This window comes from Myotis myotis, unplaced genomic scaffold (assembly GCF_014108235.1).
Source record: "Myotis myotis isolate mMyoMyo1 unplaced genomic scaffold, mMyoMyo1.p scaffold_m19_p_28, whole genome shotgun sequence".
Lineage (NCBI taxonomy): Eukaryota > Metazoa > Chordata > Mammalia > Chiroptera > Vespertilionidae > Myotis > Myotis myotis.
The window spans coordinates 3,308,453-3,333,982 of NW_023416333.1; the positions used below are offsets into that span (position 1 = coordinate 3,308,453).

Consider the following 25,530-nt stretch of genomic DNA (forward strand, 5'->3'; position numbering starts at 1 on the left):
CTACACAGGCGCACACAGTAAATCATGGAAGCTGGTACAAGAGGTGAACACACATGTTGGGGTCCAGGGTCAGCAGTGGGGAAGGGGTGCCCAGTTTCATGGCACTCACAGGGTCTCCCCAGGCCCGCATGCAGCCAGGCCAGCAAGCCCAGCCCTATGCAGAGCGCCGCCAGCATGGCCACAGCCCCAGCCAACAGGGGCACGACGGTGGCTGCAGGGAGAACAGGAGGGGTGAGTCTCAGGACTTGAACCCTCCTATTCCCACCCCAACACCAAGGGCCTCACCCGTGGGAGTGGGAGTCTCATGGGTGCCGTGGCAGGGGACCCCGTGAGCTGGAGGCCGGGCCGGGGCGGTCAGCTGGCGGAAGCGGCCTAGTGGGCAGGGGGCTGGGCACCCGGGGAGGCTGAGGCTCAGGGGCAGGCCGGCGGAGTCGTTGCGGTAGAAGAGGGAGATGGTGACGTTCCTGCAGAGAGAGAGGCGTGGCAGCAAGGCTCCTCACCTCCCCTGCCACTGACCTCAAATCTACAAGCATCTGAATGGAGGAGCTGGGCTCCTGGCCACCCGTCAACCTCCTGATGGCCTCCCTGGCCAACTCCCCCTCCAGGCCGGTGCCGGGGCGGCCCTCTGCCTGCCACCATCCCTCCTCTGGAGAGCTCTGCCCGCCCGTTCCCAGGCGCCACCTCTCCTCACCCTGCATCTTCGTCGTCGTCGAGGGCCCCCCGGCTCCTCCGGAACTCGAAGCCCAGGCAGGCAGCATAGGGCGGGGTGTGCCCGTCGTAGAGGCCCAGGGCCCCCTGGAGGGCCAGCAGGGTGCTGTCGTGCTGCCGGCAGATCAGGGCTGAGCCACCTCCTCTCTCCTCCCCTGACGACCTCTCTCTGCGCTCCAGGCTCCTGCATCCAGCTGCCTCCCAGATGTCCCCAGGCTCCTTAGGAACCCAGCCCCCAAAGCTGCTCACCCTGAAGGCAGTCCCACTGGGTACAGGGAATCATTCAATAAAGATTAGTCAAATGGCCCTGCTGGCGTGGCTCAGTGGTTGAGTGTCAACCTCTGAACCATGCAGTCGAGGTTCAATTCCCAGTCAGGGCACATGCCCAGATTGTGGGCTTGATCCCCAGTGTGGGGCGTGCAGGAGGCAGCCAATCAATGATTTTCTCTCATCATTGACATTTCTATTCCTCCCTCTTCCTTCCTCTCTGAAATCAATAAAAATATATTTAAAAAAAAAAAATTGGTCAAATGGATGCAAAATATGATTGGACAGCTCAATTCAACAGCCTGTCCTCCCAGAGGAGCTGAATTCTTAGAACACCATCTCCTCCCTCCTTCCAGACGCTATACCTCTATTGATACCTCCATATCCTGAGAAACGCTGACTGAGTGAGGCTTGGCGGGGATCCCCTAGCATGGGAGCGAACTGGGTCAGGCCACGACTTGCTTGCGGTCTGCGTCCGACTGTCTGGACGTGTGCCTCACAGCTGAGAAGCCCGCCAGTAGCTCACCCAACGATCTCAGCTGATGGAGGCCTGGTTCCACATGCCCCCATAGTTTAAGTAGCTCAGGACTCCTGGGCAGGAGGAGCTGGGGAGGCTACTGGACTCCCAGCCTGGTGGAGGCCCCGCCCACTTCCCCTAGGCCCCGCCTCCTTGGGTTCACAACCATCCAGCAAAGCTCAGCCCAGGGTTCTCTCTGGGCCCGCCCCTTCTTCCCTATGGGGGCAGCTCTGACCAATCCACAGTATCAAGGCGCCTCTGCCCCAGCATAGGTAGTAGGTAAACAGGGAATCTATGGCTTTGGTCTCAGGGCCTGGCAGTTGGCTACAAAGAGCGTCATGCTGAGGATAACCAGGAACCCTGCGCTTGGGTGGGGCCAGAGATGGACACTAGGCTAAGCAGGTAGCCCAGAACCTCCAGACACACCTACACACACACACACGCTCTCGACAGTCAGAGACGCCCTCTACCCTACTCACCCCAACTGAGAAAGACAGAGGAAGGAGAACTGTGAGAGAAAGTGTCAAAGACGGACCCAGGTGACCCTGGGACAGAAAAGTCTGAGATCCGCCTCCCAGGGCACAGATGCTGGGGTTGGGAGGGCACCCCATCCCCCAGGCCCACACTTACCAATGCTGAAGCTGAGTAAACTGAAGATAAGGTCGGTCTTGTTCAGGCGGCGGAAGACCGGCCAGAAGGAGAGGACCATGGTGGTGACAAGGATGAGACAAGTGGCCAAGGCCAGCATCATGAAGCCCATGCTCATGTGGATGAGAACTGGGGGGAATGGGGGAAGTGGGGGGAGGGAGGATTGTCCCAGAGTCACCCCCAGATGCTCTCCAAGGTCAACCTCTAAGCTCATGTCAATGACACCCCTGAGCAGTACCCCCAAAGGCCCCCCAGAGTTTGACTACAGACGTCCTCAAAGTCACTCCCATTCCCATCACCAAAGTCACCTCCTAGAAACCCCAAAATATGACTCTGACAAAATCACCCCCCGGGGAACCTGTAAACTGCAAGTCATCCCCACTCACACCCTCAGAGTTCTCCCAAATCAACCCCCATTCGCCCTAAACATAAGCCCCAGACACCCTCCTAATCAACTACGCATACCAGGGTCACCCCACAGATGACCCCTGAGTCACCCCCACTCACATTCTTGAGGTCACGCCACAGAATCATCTCAATCATTTCTAGAGTCACCCCCACAGTTACTCCCAAAGTCGCCCCACTCACACTCCCAAAAGATGTCCCACAGCAACTCACAGTATCCTCACTATCACTCCCAGACATGCCCAAACACACGTGCAAAGTTATCCAAGACACTGTAGTCTCTTCAGTGATGAAGAGGGGTTCCGGGGTGTGGAAGCCAGGAAGGTGGGTGTCTCTCTACTCCTCTCCCCTCACACTCCTAGGTCCCCTAGTGACCCCTTTCACACCCCAAAACCTCTTCCAATGTCACCTCCATTCACACCATAGAACGCCCCCCAACACAGACATTCTCCACATCCCCCATACATCTCCCAGAGCACACACACAGATGTACACATGCAAAAAAACAACAAACAAAAACAAAAAAACTTACAAATATCTAAAATCAGGGTACCTAAAAGATGTCATTGCATTCACTATCCTATATAATAAAAGGGTAATATGCAAATTGACCCTAATGGTGGAACTGGCCACTATGATGCGCACTGACCACCAGAGGGCAGATGCTCAATGCAGGAGCTGCCCCCTGCTGTCAGTACGCTCACACGGGAAGCTCCACTCAGCCACAAGCTGGGCTGATGGCTGCAAGCGCAGCAGGGATGGCGGGAGCCTCTCCCACCTCTTCAGCAGCGCTAAGGATGTCTGAATGCGGCTTAGGTCTGCTCCCTGAGGGGGCCTAAGCTGCAGTCGGACATCCCCTAAGGGCTCCTGGGCTGCCAGAGGGATGTCTGACTACCAGCTTAGGCCCAATCCCCCACAGAGCAGGCCTAAGCCAGAGGTGGACATCCCCCAAGGGCTCCCAAACTGTGAGAGGGTGCAGGCCAGGCTGAGGGACCCCCCACCCCTGAGTGCACAACACTCAGGACATCCGGGCCTCTAGTAGAACTGATATTTATCCAGTTTACACTGCAGTGTGACAAGACTTGCAGCTCCTTCGAAGAACAGCCCCTTCCTACTTTGCCTGCTTTTGAACAGTTTCAGCCAAATGAGCTAAGACTTCATCTGCTATGCTTCTGGCAAACTGCACACCTCTAACACCTAACCAGCAAGCAAAAGGTTCATCCTATATACACAATAGCAATGGCGCTCTCTGGTGATTACAAAACCCTGATGGAAGGCTTCTCCAGGCACATCTTTGTGCTCTGGGGCCACAGAGATACATGTGACTCTGATTGAGCCAATCACAGTGTCCCATGCCCCAGACCATGGTGATGGGCCATAAGGTGGGCACATGATCAAAGCCTTCAGTTAGACTTTTTCTAACTGAAGTTTTTGGGACAGCTGTCCCTCCTCTGGTCCATAAGACCAGGAGCCTGGAGCTGCCTGAGCCTTGCTCCCAGCCTCCTGGGGGCTGGGAGACCTGAGGGAGTAAAACTAAAAAAGGAAAGCAGACAAGAGAAGGAGAGTTGAGGCGACACTGGCTGTTGGGCTGTTGTCATCCCAGAGACCAGCCCATCCTGTGGCTTGGTCAGAAAAGAGTGGATGTTTACGGCTTACCTCCACACCATGCATGTCACCCTCCTACCTGTTCCCCACTCTCAGCCCCAGTTATAAGCCAATCAGTGCATTGCATTGCTCTGGCCACCAGGCTTGGTTGGCGGTACTGATGTGACCCAGCCAGGGCTTTGACGGGAACGTTCAGGGAGGGGGGGCAGCATGCAGAAGGCAACCAATCAATGATTCTCTCTCATCATTGATGTTTCTATCTCTCTCCCTATCCTCTCTTATACATATAATATATAATTATATTATATATATAATTTTTAAAAGGGCATGGCTCCTCCTCTGCCCAGGCCCTGGTCCGGGCGCATGCAGGAGGCAACCAATCAATGTGTTTCTCTCACATTGATATTTTTCTGTCTTTCCCTCTCTCTTCCACTCTCTCTACAAATCAATGGAAAAGTATCTTCAGGTGAGGATTTAAAATAATAATAATTTTTAAAATAAAATAAAGGTAGTTACCCTGGCCAGTGTGGCTCAGTCAGTTGGGCGTTGTCCTGTGCACTGAAAGAAAGGTCATGGTTCTATTCTAGGTCAGAGCACATGCCCAGGTTTCAGGCTCAGTTCCCAGTAGGGGGCGTGTAGGAGGCAGTCGATCAATATTTTGCTCTCACAAATAAGTTTCTCTCTCTCTCAAAATCAATAAAAATATATTTTAAAAATACAAATAATAAAATGATGGTAGGTGCAGCAGCTGGTAAAAGAAAAGTGTTTTTATAAAACTTACTAGAGGCCCGATGCATGACATTCGTGCAAGAGTAGGCCTTCCTTCCCCTGGCTGCCAGCACCAGCTTCCTTCTGGCACCAGGGACCCAGGCTTCCCTTGCAGCCCTGGCTTCTTCATCTGGAAGGTCATCCGGTAGGACATCCGGGAGGACATCTGGTCTAATTAGCATACTCTGCTTTTATTATTATAGACTAGAGGCCCAGTGCATGAAAATTCATGCACTGGAGGGGAGGTCCCTCAGCCTGGTCTGCTCACAGTCCAGGTGCCCTCAGGGGCATGAGGCAACCCGGCCACCATGGGAAGGTGACGCCCCCATCACACCTCTGCTGCTGCCACTGCCGGCAGCGCAAGCCTCGGCCGGCCCTGGTTACCTGAGCCTTGGGTAACCCTGGGCAGCTGGGCAGCCAACATCTGAGGCTTGCCTGCACCTTGGGCCATCCCTGGGCAGCTGGGGGCCTGAGGGCGGATCCGGCCTCACTGCCACCCCCGGTGGGTTTGAAAGGACTGGGGCCTCCGGGGAGGCTGAGGGAACTAGGCGTCGCCATCTTGTGACTATGGGCGCCGCCATCTTTGTAACGGTGGGACAGTGAATTTGCATATTCCGTCTTTATTAGATAGGATAGCTAAACTTGGTGTAGCACTTAATATGTGCCAGGCAGTGTTCTCATTCCTTTATGTGTTTTAGCTCACACATTAACAGCTCACAAATTGGTACTGCTATTACTGCCATTTTTAGAAATGTGGAAACTGAGGCACAGAGAGGTGAAAAAATGTATCCAAGATCACCCAGCTACCAAGTGGTTGGACTAGGATTTGAACTAGGCACTCTGGCGCCAGGCTCCGGGCTGTCTCCTGTTGCAATGCTCAAAAGCAATGAAGAGCCCTAGCCAGCTTGGCTCAGTGGATAGAGCCTGCAGACTGAAGGGTCCCAGGTTTGATTCCAGTCAAGGGCACATGCCTGGGCTGTGAGCTCGATCCCCAGTAGGGGGCGTGCAGGAGGCAGTCGATCAAGGATTCTCTCTCATCATTGATGTTTCTCTCCCTTCCTCTCCCTCTCTGAAATCAGTAATAATGTATTTTAAAATATATTTTTGAAAAAGCAATGAAGAGACCAACAAGGAGGCAAAATGTTCCTGCTGAAACCTCTTGTCATCTTTTCTGGAAAAACAAAATGTTATATGAGAGAGAGAGAGAGAAAGTGATGGTGTTTCCAGCCACCTAGTGATGAGGCAGGCGGGCTTTCGGTCAAGTATAGTGCTCACTTTCCCATTTCCTTATGAGCCAGAAAGAACTCCAGGAGCCCTGGCCGGTGTGGCTCGGTTGGCTGAGCGTTGTCCCAGGCACCAAAAGGTCACAGGTTGCACCAAAAGGTCACAGGTTGGAGTCCCGATCAGGGCACATGACCAGGTTGCTGGTTTGCTCTCCAGTGAGGGCCGTGCAGGGGGCAGCCAATTGGTGGTTCTCTCTCATCGATGTTTCTCTCTCTCTCTCTCTCTCTCTCAAATCAATTAAAAAAACAAACATATTTAAGCCTAACGGGTTTGGCTCCGTGGTTAGAACATCAGCCTGCGGACTGAAAGGTCCCAGGTTCGATTCCAGTCAAGGGCATGTACCTTGGTTGCAGGCACATCCCCAAGACGGGGGCGTGCAGGAGGCAGCTGATCGATGTGTCTCTCTCATCGATGTTTCTAACTCTCTATCCCTCTCCCTTCCTCTCTGTAAAAAATCAATAAAATATATATTTAAAAAACATATTTTAAAAGAAAAAATACTTTTAAAAAAATATCAGTTCTCTTCTCACTTCAGTGGTGATTTTGTTTTCTTTCTTCGGTGGTGTTTTTTTTAAAAAAAAAAAAAAAAGAAAAGAAAAGAAAAGAAAGAAAGAAAAAAAAGTACCCCAGAAGACCCCCTCACAAGGCCTTCAGAGAATCTCCAGAAACCCTTTCTCAAAGGCTCTGAAAAGATTTCCCCCCAAGGACACCTAAAGATCCCTGCCCCTGATCAGCTCCAAGGATCCCCTGCAGAGTGCCCCAGAGCCCGTCCATGGCCCCACTGACCAGTGACTTGGCCCACGTCGGAGCATTTGTACTTCTTGCAGTTGATCCAGAAGCCCATGTAGCCAGAGTAGGAGCCCTCCAGGTAGACCATCCGCCCGTCCACCGCGCTGAGCACCATCAGGGTCGTGAGGGTGCTGAAGACCAGGGCCCAGCCCCGCAGGATGTACTTTCTGTCCTCCTCCCAGGAGTAGTTTGGGTCCGCTGGGAAAGAATCGAGGACTGGGGGGTCAGGATGGGCCTGCATCCTCCTGCGGTCCGTCCCTGAGCACAGCCGTGTCTCCGTCCCCACCCGAGCCTCCCCTTCCACCCCGTTCTCAATCCCCTTCCACCCCAACCCCGATGCCAACCACATCCCCATCTCCGTTCCTGTCTCATCCCCCGTTTTAACTTTGTCTCCAGCACCATTCACAGCCCCACGCCACCCACCATAGTCTCGGTCCTCAACCCCAAACACAGCCCCCTGCCCATCTCCAACCCTCATGCCCAACTCATCCCCCATCCTCAACCCTATTCCAAGCTCAAGCCCATCCTCCTGTCCCCATTCCCCAAGCCCTCGCTAGAACCAGCCCCTCTCTGGACCTCATCCCCTTATCTCCTTCGACGTCACAAATCCCAACCCAGGACGCGCACAACAACGACACAGATTCCAGAGGGTGCTCACGAGGCCATGACCCATGGTGTCAAAAGAGTAAATGCAGGGGATACACCCAATATTCACCAAGCCCCTGTGGTCCCGCCAACCTTCCCAGCTGGCAAGGGCCCCCCGGGTCCCACTGTTCACTAACTAGACTTCACAGGGTCTTTCCCACTTGGTTACCTCCACGCAGTCCCGCCTACTCCTCCAACCTGGGCACTCCGCTTCCACCTTTGCCCAGACTGCCTTAATCACCCTCACCGCTAATGTCACTTCTTCCGCATCTCCTTTCTGACACCCCCACCCCCGGCAACTGACCCCCACAGCCTCAGTTCTTAGTCAGGTTGCTCATTAAATGCTCCTAGAGTACAATGTGCAATTCCTCACGGACTTGTCAGTCGTTATTCCACTGACTTTTTTTTTTTTTTTTTTAAATCTTGACCCAGGGATAGTTTTCTATTGATTTTTTAGGGAGAGTGGGAGAGAGAGGGAAAGAGAGAGAGAAATATCGATGTGAGAGAAGCACGTCGATTGGTTGCCTTCTTCAGGAGCCCAGACCAGGGCCCAGGTGGGGGAGGAGCCTGCAACCAAGGTACCTGCCCTTGACTGGAATCGAACCCGGGATCCTTCAGTCTGCAGGCCAATGTTCTATCCACTGAGCCAAATCAGCTAAGGCTTCACTGATTTTTTTTTTTCCTTAACCAGTTTTCCAGGACAGACCCCCATTAGGATAGAGGACAAATCTGCACCCCTATCGCCTGCTGCACCCCTATTGCCTGGCACACAGCCTTTGCTATCCTATATAATAAAACCCTAAAATGCCAACAGCGGAATGACCGGTCACTATGACGCACACTGACCACCAGGAGGCAGAAGCTCAATGCAGGAGCTGCCCCCTGGTGGTCATTGTGGAGCTCCCACAGGGGAAGCACAGCAGGAGCCTCTCCCACCTCCACTGCAGGCAGGCGGTAAGGAGCAAAGGGTCCTGGACGGCGAGAACCCCAGACTGCAAGAGGGATGTCTGACCGCTGGCTTAGGCCCAATCCCAAGCCAGGAGGTGGACATCCCCCAAAGGTTCCCGGACTGCAAGAGAGTGCAGGCCGGGCTGAGGGACAACCCCCCTCCAGTGCACAAATTTTGTGCACTGAGCTTCTAGTAATAAATAAAGGGGTGAAATGGATTCAGAGAGGGCCCTGGAAGGGGTGTGGAGTGAGGCAGGTAGGAAGAGGGAATTATAACTTCAGGACCTCCGAAAACTGTAAGAACTAATCTCAGAGACACTGGTGACTCAACCCTACCTAGTCCTGACCCCGCTCTGGCCCCTCTCTAACCCTGTCTCCACTCTGAGATTGCTCCCTACCCCCCAATCCACCCCTTGCCCTGTCCTGACACCTCTCTGACCCAGCTACGACCTCTTCTTGTCCCAATCCCGACCCTGCCCAGACCCCACACTGAATGCACCCAGACCCAGTCCCAACCCCCATGTCACTCACACAGGTCCACTGTGCAGGATGCGTCCATGGCCAACATCCCAACTTCCTGGAACCTCTCCAACTGTCACGGAACCTCCCAGCAGCCCGAACTTCAGGCCAGCCTGGAGCCCTGAGGCCTGCCTGAGGACAGTAGGAGAGACCAAGAAACACTGAAGAAAGGACAAAGAGGTCAAAAGGCCAAGGGACAGAGCCTGAACCCCGGAGAGAGACAAGCAGACTTCCAGTGGCCACTGAGGTTCCGGGAAAGAAGGTCGGAGGCAGTTGGCAGACTGTTGAGTGCACCCAGGGACTGGCTTGGCCCTCTACCGCCACATGTCCCGCAAGTCCCCATCTGGCCAACAGAGCAACCAGGCAGATGTCCTTACAGAAGATCCCGAAAGTGACACCCAAGATGAGACTTCAGACCCTTTGCCCAACACCTCCAGGCTAAGTGCCCAGGACCCTCCACCCATTCTCCACTCTAGCCCGGTCAGCACCCAAGAACCGCCACCCGTGACCCACTCTCGCCGGGTCAGCATCCAAGAGCCGCCACCCGTGACCCACTCTCGCCGGGTCAGCATCCAAGAGCCGCCACCCATTCTCCACACTCGCCGGGTCAGCATCCAAGAACACCCACCCACTGTCCACACTCGCCGGGTCAGCATCCAAGAACCACCACCCATTCTCCACACGCGCCGGGTCAGCATCCAAGAACATCCACCCACGGTCCACACTCGCCGGGTTAGCATCCAGGAACACCCATCTGTCATCCAAGAGACACTGCCCGTCACCCACACTCGCCGGGTCAGCATCCAAGAACCTTCACCCATCTTGCGCACCCGCCGGGCCAGCGTCCAAGAACCTCCGTCCATCTTGCGCACTCGCCGGGCCAGCATCCAAGAGCCTTCGTCCATCTTGCGCACTCGCCAGGCCAGCGTCCAAGAGCCATCGCCCATTGACGAGAGTCTCTGGGGCAGTATCAGAGAGGCACCATCCCTGGGTAACATTAGCCAAAAGAGTATCCAAGAGACACCATCCACTGTTAACATTAGCCAAACGAGTATCCAAGAGACACCCTCCGTGAGCAGCGTTCACCAAGCCGGCCCCCAAGACACAGCGCCAGTGACCCCTCTCAACACTCTGACCGTTCCGCCAAGTGGCCAAACGAGTTTCCAAATTCGTAGGTTCAGTATCCCCAGGCCTTCGCCGATGCCCCACATCCCCCTGGCCTGCGTAGAATCAGTTGCCTACACCAATCAAACCAGTTTGGGAGACAACTTGACAAGCACCCAGAGTCAAAGTTTAAGGGTTCCAGGCATCAAGTTCCCAAACCGGGCCAGTGTGGACGTCCCCCCTTCAATTACCGAGAGCCCTGAGGCCAGCATGGAAAGCATGGAACAAATTCTCTGGACCTCCCAGGAGGACTTCAAAGAATCTTTGTACAACCTCCAATTAAGCAAAAATACTCCAGATAGCGATGTCCAAAGCATCCCGCTACACAGCTCCACGGACACCAGCTCTTCCAGGTGAGAGGCAGAGGTCCAGGCAAAAAGGCCAGGTTCTGGGTGAGAATTGGGGGGGTAGGGGATGGGGGTGGAGGGAGACAGCAGTCAAAGGACAGGGACCAGAACATGCCTGGCATAGCAGAGATTAGAGGTTGGACCTAGGTGTGGCAGGTCTTGGAAGCTGGTCCTGCAGGCTGGCCATGGGTAGGACATAACACAGAATCTGGAGAGGGGATTTTAGGATGGCAGGGCCTGGAAGCTAGATCTGGAGGCAAGGGGACCTGGAGGGCAGGACCTGGGGGAGACAGGGTATAGAGGATGGACATAGAGAAGATAAGAGTCTGAAGGGTAGACTGGGTGGGACCGGGTCTGGCAGCCGGACCTGGGATGGTTGGGCTGGGGAGCTGGACGCGGCGCTGACACTGGCGGTGGGCTCTCTGCAGCAGGTTTTTGGTCAGGGCTGAACGCAGACATTCACAGCTGCCCGTGGGCACGCGGCTGCTGCACCAGGCCAAGAAGCTCAGCCGCCAGCTGAGCCTGGTGCTGAGCCTGGTGGGCGCGGTGATCATCGGTCTCATCACTCTGGGCCAGCCCTGGGTCCACTTCCAGGTGCCACTGACACTCCCTGGGGGTCCTGCTGACCCCCCGCCCCAAACCATCCCCATCAACACCATCTTCGTTGTGCGGTGTTCTGACGTCTCCTGCCTGCATGAGCAAGACCACAATGCTTGTAAGGCCTGCCCTAGACTCCCCATTCCCAGGGCGCGTTTCTCCTCTGTCCTAAGGACCCCTTTCTGCCTTCCCTGGGATGACCCCACTGCCCCGGGTGTGTCCCCTCTTCTCTGCAACGGTCCTCACTACCTCCGGACCAACCTCCCTTCCCCAGGGTGGGGCTCCCTGCTGCAAGACCACCCTCGCTGCCGTGTGTTCGTCCTCACCTACATGACCCTGATCCTGGTGTTCCTGGTTCTCTTCCTTCCCTAGACTTGCTGGACTCTGCCTGGGCCTTCTTCTTCATTTCCGCCTTCACCAGCTTCTGCCTCTGCCTCATACTCATAGACATCACCTTCTTCACCAAGTCCAACGTGCCCGTGCTGGACTTCTCCAACATCGTCCTCAGCAACCTGGCAGGCATGGCGCTGAGATCCTTTCTTTAGGGACACCAAGGCGAGGCGAACCTTGCCGGGTGCCTACCATGACACCCAAACCGCTCCCTCCAAACTCCAACCGCATCCCCTTCCCATCCTCACCTTCTGTCCCAATTCAAATCCTATCTCTTAACCCAGTGGTCGGCAAACTGCGGCTCGTGAGCCACATGCGGCTCTTTGGCCCCTTGAGTGTGGCTCTTCCACAAAATACCATGTGCGGGCACGCATGTAGTGTGCGATTGAAACTTTGTGGCCCGTGCGCAGAAGTCGGTATTTTGTAGAAGGGCCACACTCAAGGGGCCAAAGAGCCGCATGTGGCTCGCGAGCCGCAGTTTGCCGACCACTGTCTTAACCCATCCCAATAATATATATATATATATAATATATATATAAATTTTCAACCTAACCCCATCTCCAGCCCCAATACCAGCCCCCACTTCACTTCCCAGCTCCATCACCAACACATCTCAAACACATCCCCCGCCCCTTCCACGCTGTCCAGGCCCATCCCCACCCCCATGCCAATTCAATCTTCTCTCCAGAATCCAAGCCATCCCCCACCCCTTTACCAACGTCAGCACCCAATTGCAACCCCATCGCCCTATCACCTGTGAACCTCACTCTGAAACTCAACCTAACTCACTCCCAGCTCCATCCTCTTATCCATCTCCAGTCCATCCTTTCCCCCAACCACGACCCAACACCAACCTCCACCTCCACCTCCACCTCCTCCATCCTTATCTCTCAAACTTCAACCTCTACCAAGATCCCATCTCTATTTCCAGTTCCAGCCCCACCCCCAAACCCTGCCTCCTCGCCACCACCAGTGATTTTGTTCAAGCTACTTCATCTTTCTGAGCCAACTTCCTACCACGTGGAGATGTCGTGAGGACTGAACTGGGAAATGTCATCACCCGGTGTAGATATTGGACCTGTCCTTATCTCCATACTCCCACCCAAGTAACTCAACATTTATATTCCGATGAGAATAGTTTAGTTCCATTTGGATGTCAAATCACACTTTTTAGAAAAAGGGGCCGTGGGGAGCACTTTAATTTGGAAATGAAGGATATTGTCTTCTCTTGGGGTAATTGACCACAACTTTCAGTTGCATCAAGAGAGCATTTTTGGAGAGTGACGGTGACATTTCCGTGTTAGCAAATGTTATGTGTCCAGTCTGTCTGTTAGCTCTCCTTGATTGTTTAACTCTAAGGGATATGGGGTGGAAAACGCCTCACTTTTATGTCTTCTAAACTAGGACGTTTTCCTATAAGAAAATAATTTCTGCCCAGTCTCCCTTTTAATCAAAGGGAAAACACTTCCTATACTATGAAAATAAAGAAAAAATTACCCTACCCAGGCCCTAGCTGGGTAGCTCAGTTGGTTAGAGCATCGTCCTGATACACCAAGGTTGTGAGTTTTATCCTCAATCAGTGCACATACATGAATCAACCAATGAATGTATAAATAAGAGGAACAACTAATCGATGTTCTCTCTCTGTCTTCCTCACTCTCCATTCTCTCTCTCTCTCTCTCTCAAAAATTTATAAATAAAAATTACCCAGTACTCCATTCACTACCTGAAAAAACAAAAACTTTTCCTTTTCACAAATCATCTTTAATTCATGTCATTTAAAAATACAGCTAAAATATCCAGAATGACAGAGTTCCTTATCCACTACCTCAGAAACCCCAAAGTAAAGACCCAGTACAGTGATGTTAATCTGGCTTGATTCTTGAGGGCTCCCTGTGTGCCAGGAAATGGGCCAACCTCAATAACTCTTCTCCTGACAACCAGGGAGATGGTTCCTGCAATTATGCCCACTTTACAGATGGGGGGAATGAGGCTCAGAGAGATGGAGTGTGTCCCGACGGTGGGAGGCCGAGGCCAGACAAGCGTTCCAGTCAGTTGGCCCCAAAGCCTGTGGTTTTAGACACCCCCGTGGCCCACAGAAAGACCAAGACTTGCACTTCCAATGCCCTCTGCTATGACATTGTCAGGAGCCTCTTATCCTGCTTGTGAGCAGAGATACAGGGGGGCAAAGGAATTGGGGAAATAATGGGCAAGAGCCACGCAGTTACACAGCCAGGGGCACGGGTCTTCACACACCTGCTGTCCAGCCTCCTAACACCTGTACTCCTGCAGGGACCAGCATGGTATTGGGTGTCCTGTTCTACCTGCTGCAGGCCCATGAGTTCCTGCAGGAAGGCATGACGTACAGTCTGGGGCGTAGCTTCTACCTGGCGTGGACTGGCATCTTCTGCTTCCTGGCGATTGGTCTGAGCTGGGATGGGGTTGGGTTTGGACAGGGTTCCGTGATACCGATGGGGGACGGCCCGGGAAAGAGTTGGGGATGAGGATGGGGTTGGGTTTGGGTTAGGAAATGGATTATTGGTGGCAGGGTAGGGGATGGGTTAGGTTTGGGTTTGAAGGTGGAGGGTTGAGGAAAATGCAGGTGAAGGGGTTGGGGACAGGGTAGGGGATGAGATGGAACTGGGGACAGGATTGAATTTGGAAATGGATTCAGACAGTGCAGGGAATGGGGTTGAGGTTGGGTGTAGGGATGTATATGGGGACAGGGTAGGGAATGAGATGGAACTGGGGACGGGATTGAATTTGGAAATGGATTCGGACAGTGCAGGGAATGGGGTTGAGGTTGGGTGTAGGGATGTATATGGGGACAAGGTAGGGGGTATCATTGGGCATGGGGAGAGGACTGGGGTCCAGGTGGGGCTGGTGAACTCTACACCTCACCCCTCTGCTTTCTTCCTCCCTCAGGTATCATTTCCTACATGAACTACGTGAATTTCTGGTTCATCCTGGCACCCCAGGCCATCTGGACTTAGGACATGGGAATGGCCCTCCTTCCTTCCTGCTCCCACAGCTCCCTGCCACGGGGCTGAGACCCTGCTCTCCAGCCCTCACACCCGCCACGACTCTTGTCCCTTTTCAGTCCCCTCTGAGTCTCCCCCACTCAAATTACTAATCAGTATTTTTAAATCTGTACTTTTGCCCAGAATATGCTTTTGGCTTAGTACCTTAGTCAGTGTTCTGTGGAACTGTCATCCCTCCTGAGGTCGTCCCTTGGGCCCTGTGGGGTAGAAGGATGGGACTTAAGGGTAGAAGTGAGGGGAGGGAATCATGACAAAGAGACTCGAGGCACAAGGCCAGCCAAGAATTAGGCCAACGAGGATTTTTTTCCCATTGCTTTTCAGAGAGAGAAAGTGGGAGGGAGGTGGAGGGAAGAGAGAGAGAGAGAAAGAGAGAAGAGAGAAAGAGAGAGAGAGAGAGAGAGAGAGAGAGAGAGAGAGAGAGAGAGATTTATTTGTTGTTCCACTTATTTATGCATTCATTGCTTGCTGCTTGTATGTGCCCTGACCAGGGATTGAACCTGCAACCTTTAGGTGTACAGGACAATGCTCCAATCAACTGAGCTACCCGGCCAGGGGTCACATTTGTTTTTGTTTTTGTTTTTAACGCAGGCTGATTTGTAACTATGTGCCAGACACCGGATCTATAGCGGTGATCAAATTGGACACAAATCCTTGTCTTTACGGAACTGACATTTCATCTGGGAGGCAAAATAATAGGACCACTAACGAAGAGTTGGGTGTGTTAGGGGATCCGTGCTATGAAGAGAAACAAAGGAGTGCAAGGGAGACCGGTCTGTTCGGTAAAGAGAAGGGGGGTTGGGGGGGCCTCTCTGCTAAGGTGACACCTGAGCGGAATCATGGCTCAAGAGAGGAAGAGAGCAAATGGAGTCAGATTGCGGGAAAGAGTTCCAGGCAGAGGGAACAGCAAATGCAAAGGTCCTGGGGCGCAACTGTGTGCTTGGCAGGTCCTAAGAAGGCCCGGGAACCAGCGTGCCCGTGGGGCCCGGGCAAGGGAGGGGAGGGAGGAGGATTAGGGGACCAGGCACCTCACTCCCAGCCTCGGGGCCACAGCGAAGCCCTGGCTTCACTCGGGGGTGGCCTGTGGTCCGGGTAGGAAACGCCTCGTTTTTCCTAAGAGAGGAGTTCGCATCTCTTCCTTTCACTTGGGACTACAGACTTCACGGGAGGACTCTCCCAGCCAGAAGGAAGGAAAAAACCCCAGAAAACGAGGGGACCCAGCTAAACAACGTGTGTTCTGCTCACGTGTGTGTGTGCGCGCGCGCGCACGTATGTGTATGTGTGTGCATGTGTGGTGTGTGTGCCTGTGCGCGCGCTCACGTGTGTGTATGTGTATGCATGTGCGGTGTGTGTGCGTGCGTGTGCGTGCGTGCGTGTGTGTGTGTGTGTCATAAAGAGTCCGCACCAAACTGTTGACCACGGCGACCTCTGGTGTGTGGGTTGACATAGAAAAGTTTCCTATTTCATCTTTGAAAAACAAAACTAAACAAAAAACAAAACATACCTGGGCTGCGGGCACATCCCCAGTAGGGGGTGCGCAGGAGGCGGCTGATGGATGTTTCTCTCTCATCGATGTTTCTAACTCTCTATTCCTCTCCCTTCCTCTCTGTAAAAAATCAATAAAATATAAAAAGAAAACAAAAAACCGTTTTACCATCACGTCTGTGGAAACACACGCCTTAGGTCGCCAACTTACCATGAAACCCAGCCCCCAGGTCTTTGGCGATCTAAAAGCCGGGGAACGAGCACCAAACGCGGTCCTGCCTCAGCTCGAGTCCTGTCCCCGTCCTCCTCCCTCGGACCCGGGAGTCCAGGACCCCAGCCCGCCCCCCTCTTCCCGCTTCCCCGCCCCCCGCACCTCCCCGCCCCGAACCAGAGTCCAGGCTAAGCCTCTACTCCTCGGCACCTGAGCGCCCTCCCAGAACTCCCCCCTGTCAATCTCAGCTCTGACCCCGCCTCCCACTCTGCGCGCCACACCGCCAGTTTTCCCTGCGGGCCCCGCCTCCACTCGGGGTCCTTCCCCTTCCCGGTCCTTCTTTGGGGCTGTCCACCGAAGTGCCTGACGCTCCTGACAGGACAACAGGCGGCGATGTTTCCTCGGTTTGTGTTGTCCGCCTACGGGGGCAACGTATTATGTCCCGACGTTCAGGAGGATTCTAACGGGGACAGACACTGTCCGTCCTCAAGCACCGAAGCGGGGTTTCTGGCACCGGCGCCGCCACTAGACGCCTCGGGGCGGGCCCCAGACTGGCCGTGGGGGGTCCTCGCGAGCGGCGCGCTCCCTAAAGTGGGACGCGAGCGCGAGCGCGAGCCCCGCCGCGTTTGTTGAGGAGAAAGTCGGAATCGGGTGAGTTTCCTTCGTGTTCGGTTTCTTTCCGTCTGCGCGGCGGGGCTTGGGGATCCGGGCCGCGCGTGCAATGAGGTGGCCGGGGCTGTGGCGGGATGGCCACGCTGTCGCGTCGTTAGGACCACGGCCTTCGCCCCGCATCTTGGGGCGTCTGGAGCGGGTGGGGGGCGCGCGCAGTGGGGAGGACTCTCGCCGCTGGCGCGCTCGGCCTGGGCGTCCGCCATTTTGTCCGTCTTCCTGGGGGGCGGGGGGCGTGAGGCGGCGAGTTCTCCTGAGGTTTACCGCGCGCGCTTCCCTTCGGACGTTGCTTCTGTGTTTCCCACCCCAGGCGGCTGCGCATGCTTTGCCGCTTCGAACAGAGACTGAGGGGAGTTCGGACCCCAGAGGCCACGAAGGGGAAGGTGGGAGTGGGGTCTCCGCGCGAATGCCTGGTGTTCTGAGAAGCGGATAGGAATGGCCTCAGGAGAAGACAAACGAGGCCTCTGTCCGCCGTCAGGAATCCTGTTGACCCCGTCGCTCCGAGCAGTCGGTTAAACGTTAGTTCTGGGCTAGTCGGGCCTTAATGCAGCGGTTCTCAACCTTGGCTGCACGTTAGAGTCACCTGGGAATCTTTTAAATCCTGATTTCCGGGCCTCATCCTCCGCAAATTCTGTTTCTTTGTGATGGGGTGGGCCCACAACATTAGTAACAAAGAGACAGAATTTGCGGAGGATGAGGCCCGGAAATCAGGATTTTAAAAAGATTCCCAGGTGACTCTAACTGAAAGAATAAAATTGTTTAAAAGCTGCCTGTGTTTAAACGCTGCCTGTTTTAATCTCAACTCCCCAAGGTCCCCCGCCAGTGATGGGAACAAAGCCCTTAAAGCTTTCCCAGGAAACAGCCCCGAGCAAAGAGCAAGCTGAGCAAACAGCGCTCTGACAGTTAAGAAAAACAGGATATGAGATTACCAGATGGGACTGTTAACTAAACTTAAGCCCTGTCATGAAACATGTTATTAACGAGCCCAGTTCCCCTTTGGAATTCTTTTGTTCCCCTCTTCCCCCTTCCGTGTGTAACCCCTCCCAATGTGTGGTTTTTGCCTATATATACTTGTAAGACTTTGCTCGGGGCTCGACTCCTCTGCTCCTGCCTGAGTTACGAGTTGAGCCCCAGCGCGCTGGAATAAAGCCTCTTTTTTTTTTTTAATTAAATCTTTATTGTTCAGATTATTACATTTGTTCCTCTTTTTTCCCCCCATAACTCCCCTCATCACAGTTCCCGCCCCATCCTCCGCCCTCACTCGCCACCCACTGTCCTCTTCCATAGGTGCACGATTTTTGTCCAGTCTCTTCCCGCATTTCCCACACCCCTTTCCCCCCCAAGAATAGTCAGTCCATTCCCTTTCTATGTCCCTGATTCTATTATGATCACCAGATTATTTATTCACTTGATTCTTAGATTCACTTGTTGATAGATGCATATTTGTTGTTCATAATTTGTATCTTTACCTTTTTCTTCTTCTTCCTCTTCTTAAAGGATACCTTTCAGCATTTCATATAATACTGGTTTGGTGGTGATGAGCTCCTTTAGCTTTTCCTTATCTGTGAAGCTCTTTATCTGACCTTCCGTTCTGAATGATAGCTTTGCTGGATAAAGTAATCTTGGTTGTAGGTTCTTGGTATTCATCACTTTGAATATTTCTTGCCATTCCCTTCTGGCCTGCAAAGTTTCTGTTGAGAAATCAGCTGACAGTTGTATGGGTATTCCCTTGTAGGTAACTGAGTTTCTTTCTCTTGCTGTTTTTAAGATTCTCTCTTTGTCTTTTGCTCTTGGCATTTTAATTATGATGTGTCTTGGTGTGGTCCTCTTTGGATTCCTTTTGTTTGGGATTCTCTGCGCTTCCTGGACCTGTAAGTCTATTTCTTTCACCAGGTGGGGGAAGTTTTCTGTCATTATTTCTTCAAATAGGTTTTCAATATCTTGCTCTCTCTCATCTTCTGGCACCCCTATAATGCTGATGTTGGTACGCTTGAAGCTGTCCCAGAGGTTCCTTACATTATCTTCGTATTTTCGGATTCTTTTTTCATTTTGCTTTTCCAGTTGGGTGTTTTTTGCTTCTTCGCGTTTTGAATCTTTGACTTGATTCTTGCGCTCCTCTGGTCTGCTGTTGGGTGTCTGTATAGTATTCTTTATTTCAGTCAGTGTATGCTTAATTTCTAGTTGGTTCTTTATCATAACATTGAGGGTCTCATTAGATTTCTTGAGGATCTCACTACATTTATCGGCGGTCTCACCAGTCTTTTCGAGGGCCTTACTAAGTTTATCGGCAGCTTCTAGACAGTTCTTGAGAGACCTTAAAAGTGTGGTTTTGAGCTCTATATCTTCCATTTCTGACATTTGCGTCCTGTTTCTTTGTCTCCGCATTTTTTATCTTTTCTTGGTGCACCCCCTAGTGGTCTTTGTGCGCAGTCTTGTAGTTAAGCCTTGATTGTTGTCGGTAATACCAGGGGTGATTTGACCTCCAGGCTAACTCGTGCTGGAATAAAGCCTCTTGCTGTTTGCATCAAGTGACGCCTCCTGCGGTTGATTGGGGTTGCCGTCGATCCGCGGGACAGAGTAAGGGTCTCCCTCTGGGGGGCCTTACATTTGGGGGCTCGTCCGGGATTTGACAACCACCCCTCACCCGCGGAGTCGACCTTGGAGGTAAGAAGGGGTACCCCGAGGTTGTCTGTCTTTGTCTTATGTTTTTTGGTCTGGTCCTGTGTGCGCGCTTTCGGTTTTGCAGCCGTTCGGCGACTCGTGAGAGTGGCTAAACAGTGGTCGGTAGATGTGCCTGGAGGGCCACAGGTTGCAGCCCTGGGGGACGCCCCAAGGGTGGAGGAGAGCCAGGGACGCTTGGTAGTCTCCTACTGTCAGGGCGCTGATCGGGTTCAACTGTTGGATCAGAGATTGTCTAGATCGCGCCCGTCTGATTCCGTTACGTGTTTGTGGCGGGCAAGGTGGGGTAAGTGGGTCCTCGTGTCTGTAACATTTTTGTTATTTGTGTTTCTAACGACGTACGAACTGACGATGGGACAGACTGTGACAACCCCTCTTAGTCTGACCTTAGACCATTGGACTGAAGTTAAGGGAAGAGGTCGCGACCTATCAGTTGAGATCAGGAAAGGTCCATGGCGGACCTTCTGCTCCTCAGAATGGCCTACTTTTAATGTAGGGTGGCCAACCAAGGGAACCTTTGACCTATCTGTTATTTTTGCTGTTAAGGAGATTGTTTTTCAGAAAGAACCTGGAGCCCATCCGAATCAGCAGCCCTACATCGTGGTCTGGCAGGACCTGGTGCAAAATCCACCCCCCTGGGTTCGACCTTGGGTTGCAAAACCCAAGCCCCGGCCGGACGCTCGAGTTCTAGCCGTCCAATCTCCCAGTTCGGGGGGGAAACCAGTCACTCGGACCCCCCCCCAAGAGGATTTATCCAGAAACCCAGGCTGACCTCCTTCTCCTTGACCCACCTCCCCCGTATCCTCCTGCCTTGGTTCCTGTAGGGGGTCGGGAAGAGCCAGAAGTACCGCCGGCCCCTGCAGTTGCCCCCTCTGCTCCCCCTAACGAGTCTCTGCCGGGGCCTGCGCAGGGCACCAGGAGCCGCCGCGGAATGACTCCCGACACCACCGTCGCCCTTCCCCTAAGGGCCTTTGGGCCCCCGCTGGTGGCGACGGAGGGTGGACCGGCTCCTCTTCAGCCCCTCCAGTACTGACCTTTTTCCTCCGCAGATTTGTATAACTGGAAGACTAATCATCCTCCCTTTTCAGAGGACCCCCAGCACTTAACCGGGCTGGTGGAGTCTTTAATGTTCTCTCATCAGCCCACATGGGATGATTGCCAGCAGCTACTACAGACTCTTTTCACTACTGAGGAGAGGGAGAGGATTCTATTGGAGGCAAGGAAGAATGTACCAGGAACAGATGGCCGTCCCACCCAGCTCCCCAACATCATTGAGACTGCCTTCCCCCTTTCCAGGCCTGACTGGGATTTCAACACGGCAGAAGGTAGGGAGCGACTGACAGTCTATCGCCAGTCTCTAGTGGCTGGCCTCCACAGGGCAGCGAGACGCCCCACTAATTTGGCTAAGGTAAGAGAGGTTATCCAGGGGGCCACGGAATCCCCGTCAGTATTTCTTGAGCGCTTAATGGAAGCTTTCGGGCGCTACACCCCGTTTGACCCTACCTTGGAGGGGCAAAGGGCTTCCGTGGCCATGGCTTTTATAGGGCAGTCAGCATTAGATATTAAGAGAAAATTGCAGAGAATAGAAGGGTTACAGGATTATACCCTACAGGATTTAGTCAAGGAGGCAGAGAAAGTGTATCATAAGAGGGAAACTGAGGAGGAAAAAGAGCAAAGAAAAGAAAAGGAAAGAGAGGAAAGAGAAAACAAAAGGGATCGTAAGCAGGAGAAGAATCTGACACGGATTTTGGCCGCAGTAGTAGGTGAGAGAGGCCAGGAACAAACCCAGAGCAGGGCTAAAAGGTCAGGTAACCTGGGCAACCGCACCCCATTAGACAAAGATCAGTGTGCATACTGCAAGGAAAAAGGTCACTGGGCTAGAGAGTGCCCTAAGAAGAAAAAGAACGGCTCCTCCAAGAAAGTGTTAGCCCTGGAGGAAGAAGAGGATTAGCGGGGACGGGGCTCGGAACCCCTCCCCAAGCCTAGGGTAACACTAGAGGTGGAGGGGAAGCCAGTTGAGTTCCTAGTAGACACTGGGGCTCAACACTCGGTCCTACTCGAACCAGCTGGACCTGTCTCCCACAAGAAATCGTGGGTCATAGGAGCCACAGGGCACCAGCAGTACTCATGGACTACCCGAAGAGCGGTAGACTTAGGAACGGGACGGGTAACCCACTCGTTTCTGGTCATCCCCGAGTGCCCTGCGCCTCTACCTGGGAGAGATCTCCTAACCAGAATGGGAGCCCAGATTACCTTCACCCCTGATGGCCCGGAGGTGACCCAAAGCAAGAGAATGGCTACTGCCCTGACCATACACCTAGATGATGAACATAGACTTTTTGAGGAACAGGGAGCAGAGATAAGTCACATAAATGACTGGTTGAACAGGTATCCGGGGGCGTGGACCGAGGCGGCTGGAACAGGACTAGCTGCAGAAAGGCCGCCCATAGCCATAGAGCTTAAGGCCACTTCTACTCCTGTGGCTGTACGCCAATATCCCATGACTAAGGAGGCCCGGGAAGGAATTAGGCCCCATATCCAGCGCCTCCTTCAACAGGGCATCCTAGTGAAGTGTCACTCGCCATGGAACACTCCCCTGTTACCTGTTAAGAAGCCCGGCACAGGAGATTATCGCCCGGTACAGGACTTAAGGGGAGTGAACAAGCGAGTACAGGATATCCACCCCACTGTGCCTAACCCTTACAACTTGTTGAGCTCTCTCCCCCCGGATCATATTTGGTATACTGTCTTGGATTTAAAGGACGCTTTCTTCTGCCTGCAACTGCACCCTTCCAGCCAGAACATCTTTGCATTCAAGTGGAGGGACCCTGACTCTGGGACTACAGGACAACTGACTTGGACCCGATTACCCCAGGGGTTCAAGAATTCCCCGACCCTCTTCGATGAAGCTCTTCACCAAGATTTAGCCCACTTCCGCGCCAGCCATCCCCAGGTAACACTTCTGCAGTATGTAGATGACTTACTACTAGCCACAGAGGAAGAGTGCCAACGGGGCACGGGACTACTGCCAGAAGAACTCGCCCGCTTAGGATATCGGGCCTCCGCCAAGAAGGCCCAGATCTGCCAAAAAGAGGTAACGTACCTGGGGTACGCCCTCAAAGGGTGGCAGAGATGGCTAACGGAGGCCAGGAAACAAACTGTGACTCAGATACCCGTTCCTCACTCACCCCGCCAGGGAATTTTTAGGGACTGCGGGGTTTTGGCGCTTATGGATCCCTGGGTTTGCTACCCTGGCCGCTCCCCTCTATCCTCTGACTAGAGAGGGTGCCCCGTTTGAGTGGGGTAACAGCCAACAGCAGACCTTTGATGACATCAAGAAGGCATTACTGTCAGCCCCGGCCCTGGCATTACCGGACGTAGCAAAGCCCTTCGTCCTATATGTGGACGAGAGAGGGGGAGTAGCCCAAGGGGTGCTGACCCAGCCTCTAGGGCCATGGAAGAGGCCGGTAGCCTACCTCTCCAAGAAGCTGGATCCTGTTGCTAGTGGTTGGCCTGCCTGCCTGAGGTCCATGGCGGCAGTGGCAGTGTTGGTGAAAGATGCTGACAAATTAACTATGGGACAAAAGCTAACGGTCATTGCCCCCCACTCCTTGGAGAGCATCATCAGGCAGCCCCCTGATCAGTGGCTGTCCAACGCCTGCATGACACACTACCAGAGTCTCCTACTGAATGGAGACAGGATTCAGTTTGGGCCGCCTGCCATCCTCAACCCGGCTACCCTACTACCCGACACGTCCACCCAGGAGAGTGTGCTGCACACCTGTCAAGAGATACTAGCAGAGGAAACGGGGACCCGAAGGGACCTCCGAGACCAGCCCTTGCCAGACGCTCAGCTGACCTGGCTCACTGATGGAAGCAGCTACATAATAGAAGGTAAAAGGGTGGCCGGGGCAGCTGTGGTGGACGATGAGCAAATTATCTGGGCAAGTAGCCTACCCGAGGGGACGTCAGCTCAGAAGGCCGAGTTACTAGCTCTGACTCAGGCCCTACGATTGGCAGAAGGAAAGAAGATTAACATCTACACTGATAGCAGGTATGCCTTTGCTACTGCCCATGTCCACGGGGCTATCTACCGGCAGCGGGGGCTACTAAGCTCGGCAGGGAAGGAAATCAAAAATAAAGAAGAAATTCTAAGCCTATTTGAGGCTGTTCACCTTCCTAAGAAAGTGGCAATTATTCACTGTCCCGGACATCAGAAAGGAGGGTCCAGGGTTGCCGGAGGGAATCAAAGGGCTGACAGAGAAGCCAAGCGGGCGGCTCAGGGACTCAACATCCTATCCTTGTCTGGGGAAAAACCGAGGTCTCACCCTGAGGATACGGTATACCCCTCTATCAGGAACTTTGATTATTCAGAACCAGACCTTGATAGAATGGACAGATTAGGATTTCGCCTGGAGACTCCAGAGGGGATCCGGGAAACCTCAGAAGGAAAAAGAATCCTCCCTGAAAAACAGGCTATCATTTTTCCCAGACACCTTCATAAGTTAACTCATCTGGGCCCAACACATTTAAAAACTATTGTCCAGTCATCACCGTATTATATCATGAAACTAGGGGAGCTCGCGGATACAACTGTAAAAGAATGCAAGCCTTGCCAGATGGTGAATGCCCAGCCCAGCAAGCTATCTCAGGGCAAACGGCTCCGAGGAGACCACCCTGGGAGTTACTGGGAGGTAGACTTTACTGAGGTAAAGCCAGCCAGGTATGGATACAGATACTTATTGGTATTCATAGATACATTTTCAAGATGGGTCGAAGCCTTCCCTACCAAGAAAGAGACTGCTCAGGTGGTGGCCAAGACAATACTAGAAGACATCTTCCCGAGATTCGGGGTGCCCAAGGTAATCGGGTCAGACAACGGCCCTGCGTTTGTTGCCCACGTAAGTCAGGGACTGGCCAAAATCCTGGGGCTTGATTGGAAATTACATTGTGCTTATAGGCCCCAAAGCTCAGGGCAAGTAGAAAGAATGAATAGAACTTTAAAAGAGGTCATGACTAAATTATCCTTAGAGACTGGCATAACAGACTGGACAGTCCTCCTTCCCTTTGCTTTGTTTCAGGTCCGCAATACCCCTGGCTCCCTCAAGCTAACTCCTTTTGAAATTCTTTATGGGACTCACCCCCCACTCATTACCATACAGCACCTTCCTTCCCCAGAATCTTACTCCTCTCAATCTCTGTACGCCAGATTAAAAGCCCTTGAGACTGTGCAGAGGGAAGTGTGGAATTGGTTGGCCGAGGCCTACAAGCCTGGAGACCTGCAAGTACCTCATCAGTTCCAGGTCGGAGACTCGGTGTACATTCGGCGCCACCGTGCGACCAGCTTGGAACCGAGGTGGAAAGGACCATACATAGTGCTGCTCACGACTCCGACCGCAGTAAAGGTCGATGGCATCGCCGCCTGGATCCACGCTTCACATGTCAAGCCCGCGCCACCACCAGACCCAGTGTAGAAAGTGGAAAAAATGGACAACCCCCTCAAGCTCCGCATTCGCCGTGTTCCTGCTCCTGCTGACGCACTTCCCACTGACAAGTAGCCCTAACCCTCATGCCTCCCAGCGATTAACATGGCAGGTCCTCTCCCAGACTGGAGATGTAATATGGAGCACCACCAAGGAGAACCCCCTTTGGGCCTGGTGGCCGTCCTTAACCCCAGGCATTTGCGCCTTAGTAGCTGGATTAGACAATTGGGATATCCCCGGTATAACCTATGAGGAGGTTCCATCAGAATCTGATCGCTACTTGGCAAAGCGCTCACTTACCCAAGGCTCCACATCCCGAGGCCAGTATATTGCAGACGCTCCTGGCTGTAGTAACTCGGCTGCC

General features: G+C 53.3%; 4 protein-coding genes and 1 long non-coding RNA gene across 5 annotated transcripts in view; 3 read left to right on the top strand and 2 right to left on the bottom strand.

The window, feature by feature from the left end:
* The window catches only part of LOC118649266, a 39,881-nt gene extending 25,917 nt beyond the window's left edge, over nt 1-13,964 (bottom strand). The window contains exon 1 of the mRNA XM_036296162.1: nt 13,858-13,964. The gene's annotated coding sequence lies outside the window, so the exon portion shown is untranslated. The remainder of the gene's footprint in view (nt 1-13,857) is intronic.
* LOC118649261 lies at nt 68-10,151 on the bottom strand. Its single transcript, XM_036296153.1, has 6 exons — nt 9,934-10,151; nt 9,116-9,235; nt 6,989-7,189; nt 2,123-2,269; nt 692-973; nt 68-464 (listed from the first exon to the last, which is right to left on the bottom strand). Exons 1-6 carry the CDS (start codon nt 10,041-10,043, stop codon nt 239-241), a joined length of 1,086 nt encoding a protein of 361 aa, XP_036152046.1. The 5' UTR covers nt 10,044-10,151; the 3' UTR covers nt 68-238.
* Nucleotides 10,273-14,718, top strand: LOC118649269 (outer dense fiber protein 4-like). Its single transcript, XM_036296164.1, has 5 exons — nt 10,273-10,620; nt 11,046-11,329; nt 11,584-11,730; nt 13,894-14,025; nt 14,527-14,718. The coding sequence occupies exons 1-5, from the start codon at nt 10,304-10,306 to the stop codon at nt 14,592-14,594; spliced, it is 948 nt and encodes a 315-aa protein (XP_036152057.1). The 5' UTR covers nt 10,273-10,303; the 3' UTR covers nt 14,595-14,718.
* A 1,953-nt stretch (nt 14,719-16,671) lies between these two features.
* Nucleotides 16,672-18,054, top strand: LOC118649270. Its single transcript, XR_004965585.1, has 2 exons — nt 16,672-16,986; nt 17,816-18,054. It is a non-coding gene; the product is annotated as an uncharacterized LOC118649270 (long non-coding RNA).
* Nucleotides 18,055-20,614: 2,560 nt separating this feature from the next.
* On the top strand, nt 20,615-25,022 carry LOC118649161. Its single transcript, XM_036295959.1, is given in 4 exon segments — nt 20,615-20,681; nt 20,733-22,875; nt 22,877-24,545; nt 24,893-25,022. Coding segments are annotated over 4 exon segments (3,894 nt in total). The 3' UTR covers nt 24,908-25,022.
* Nucleotides 25,023-25,530: the final 508 nt, after the last annotated feature.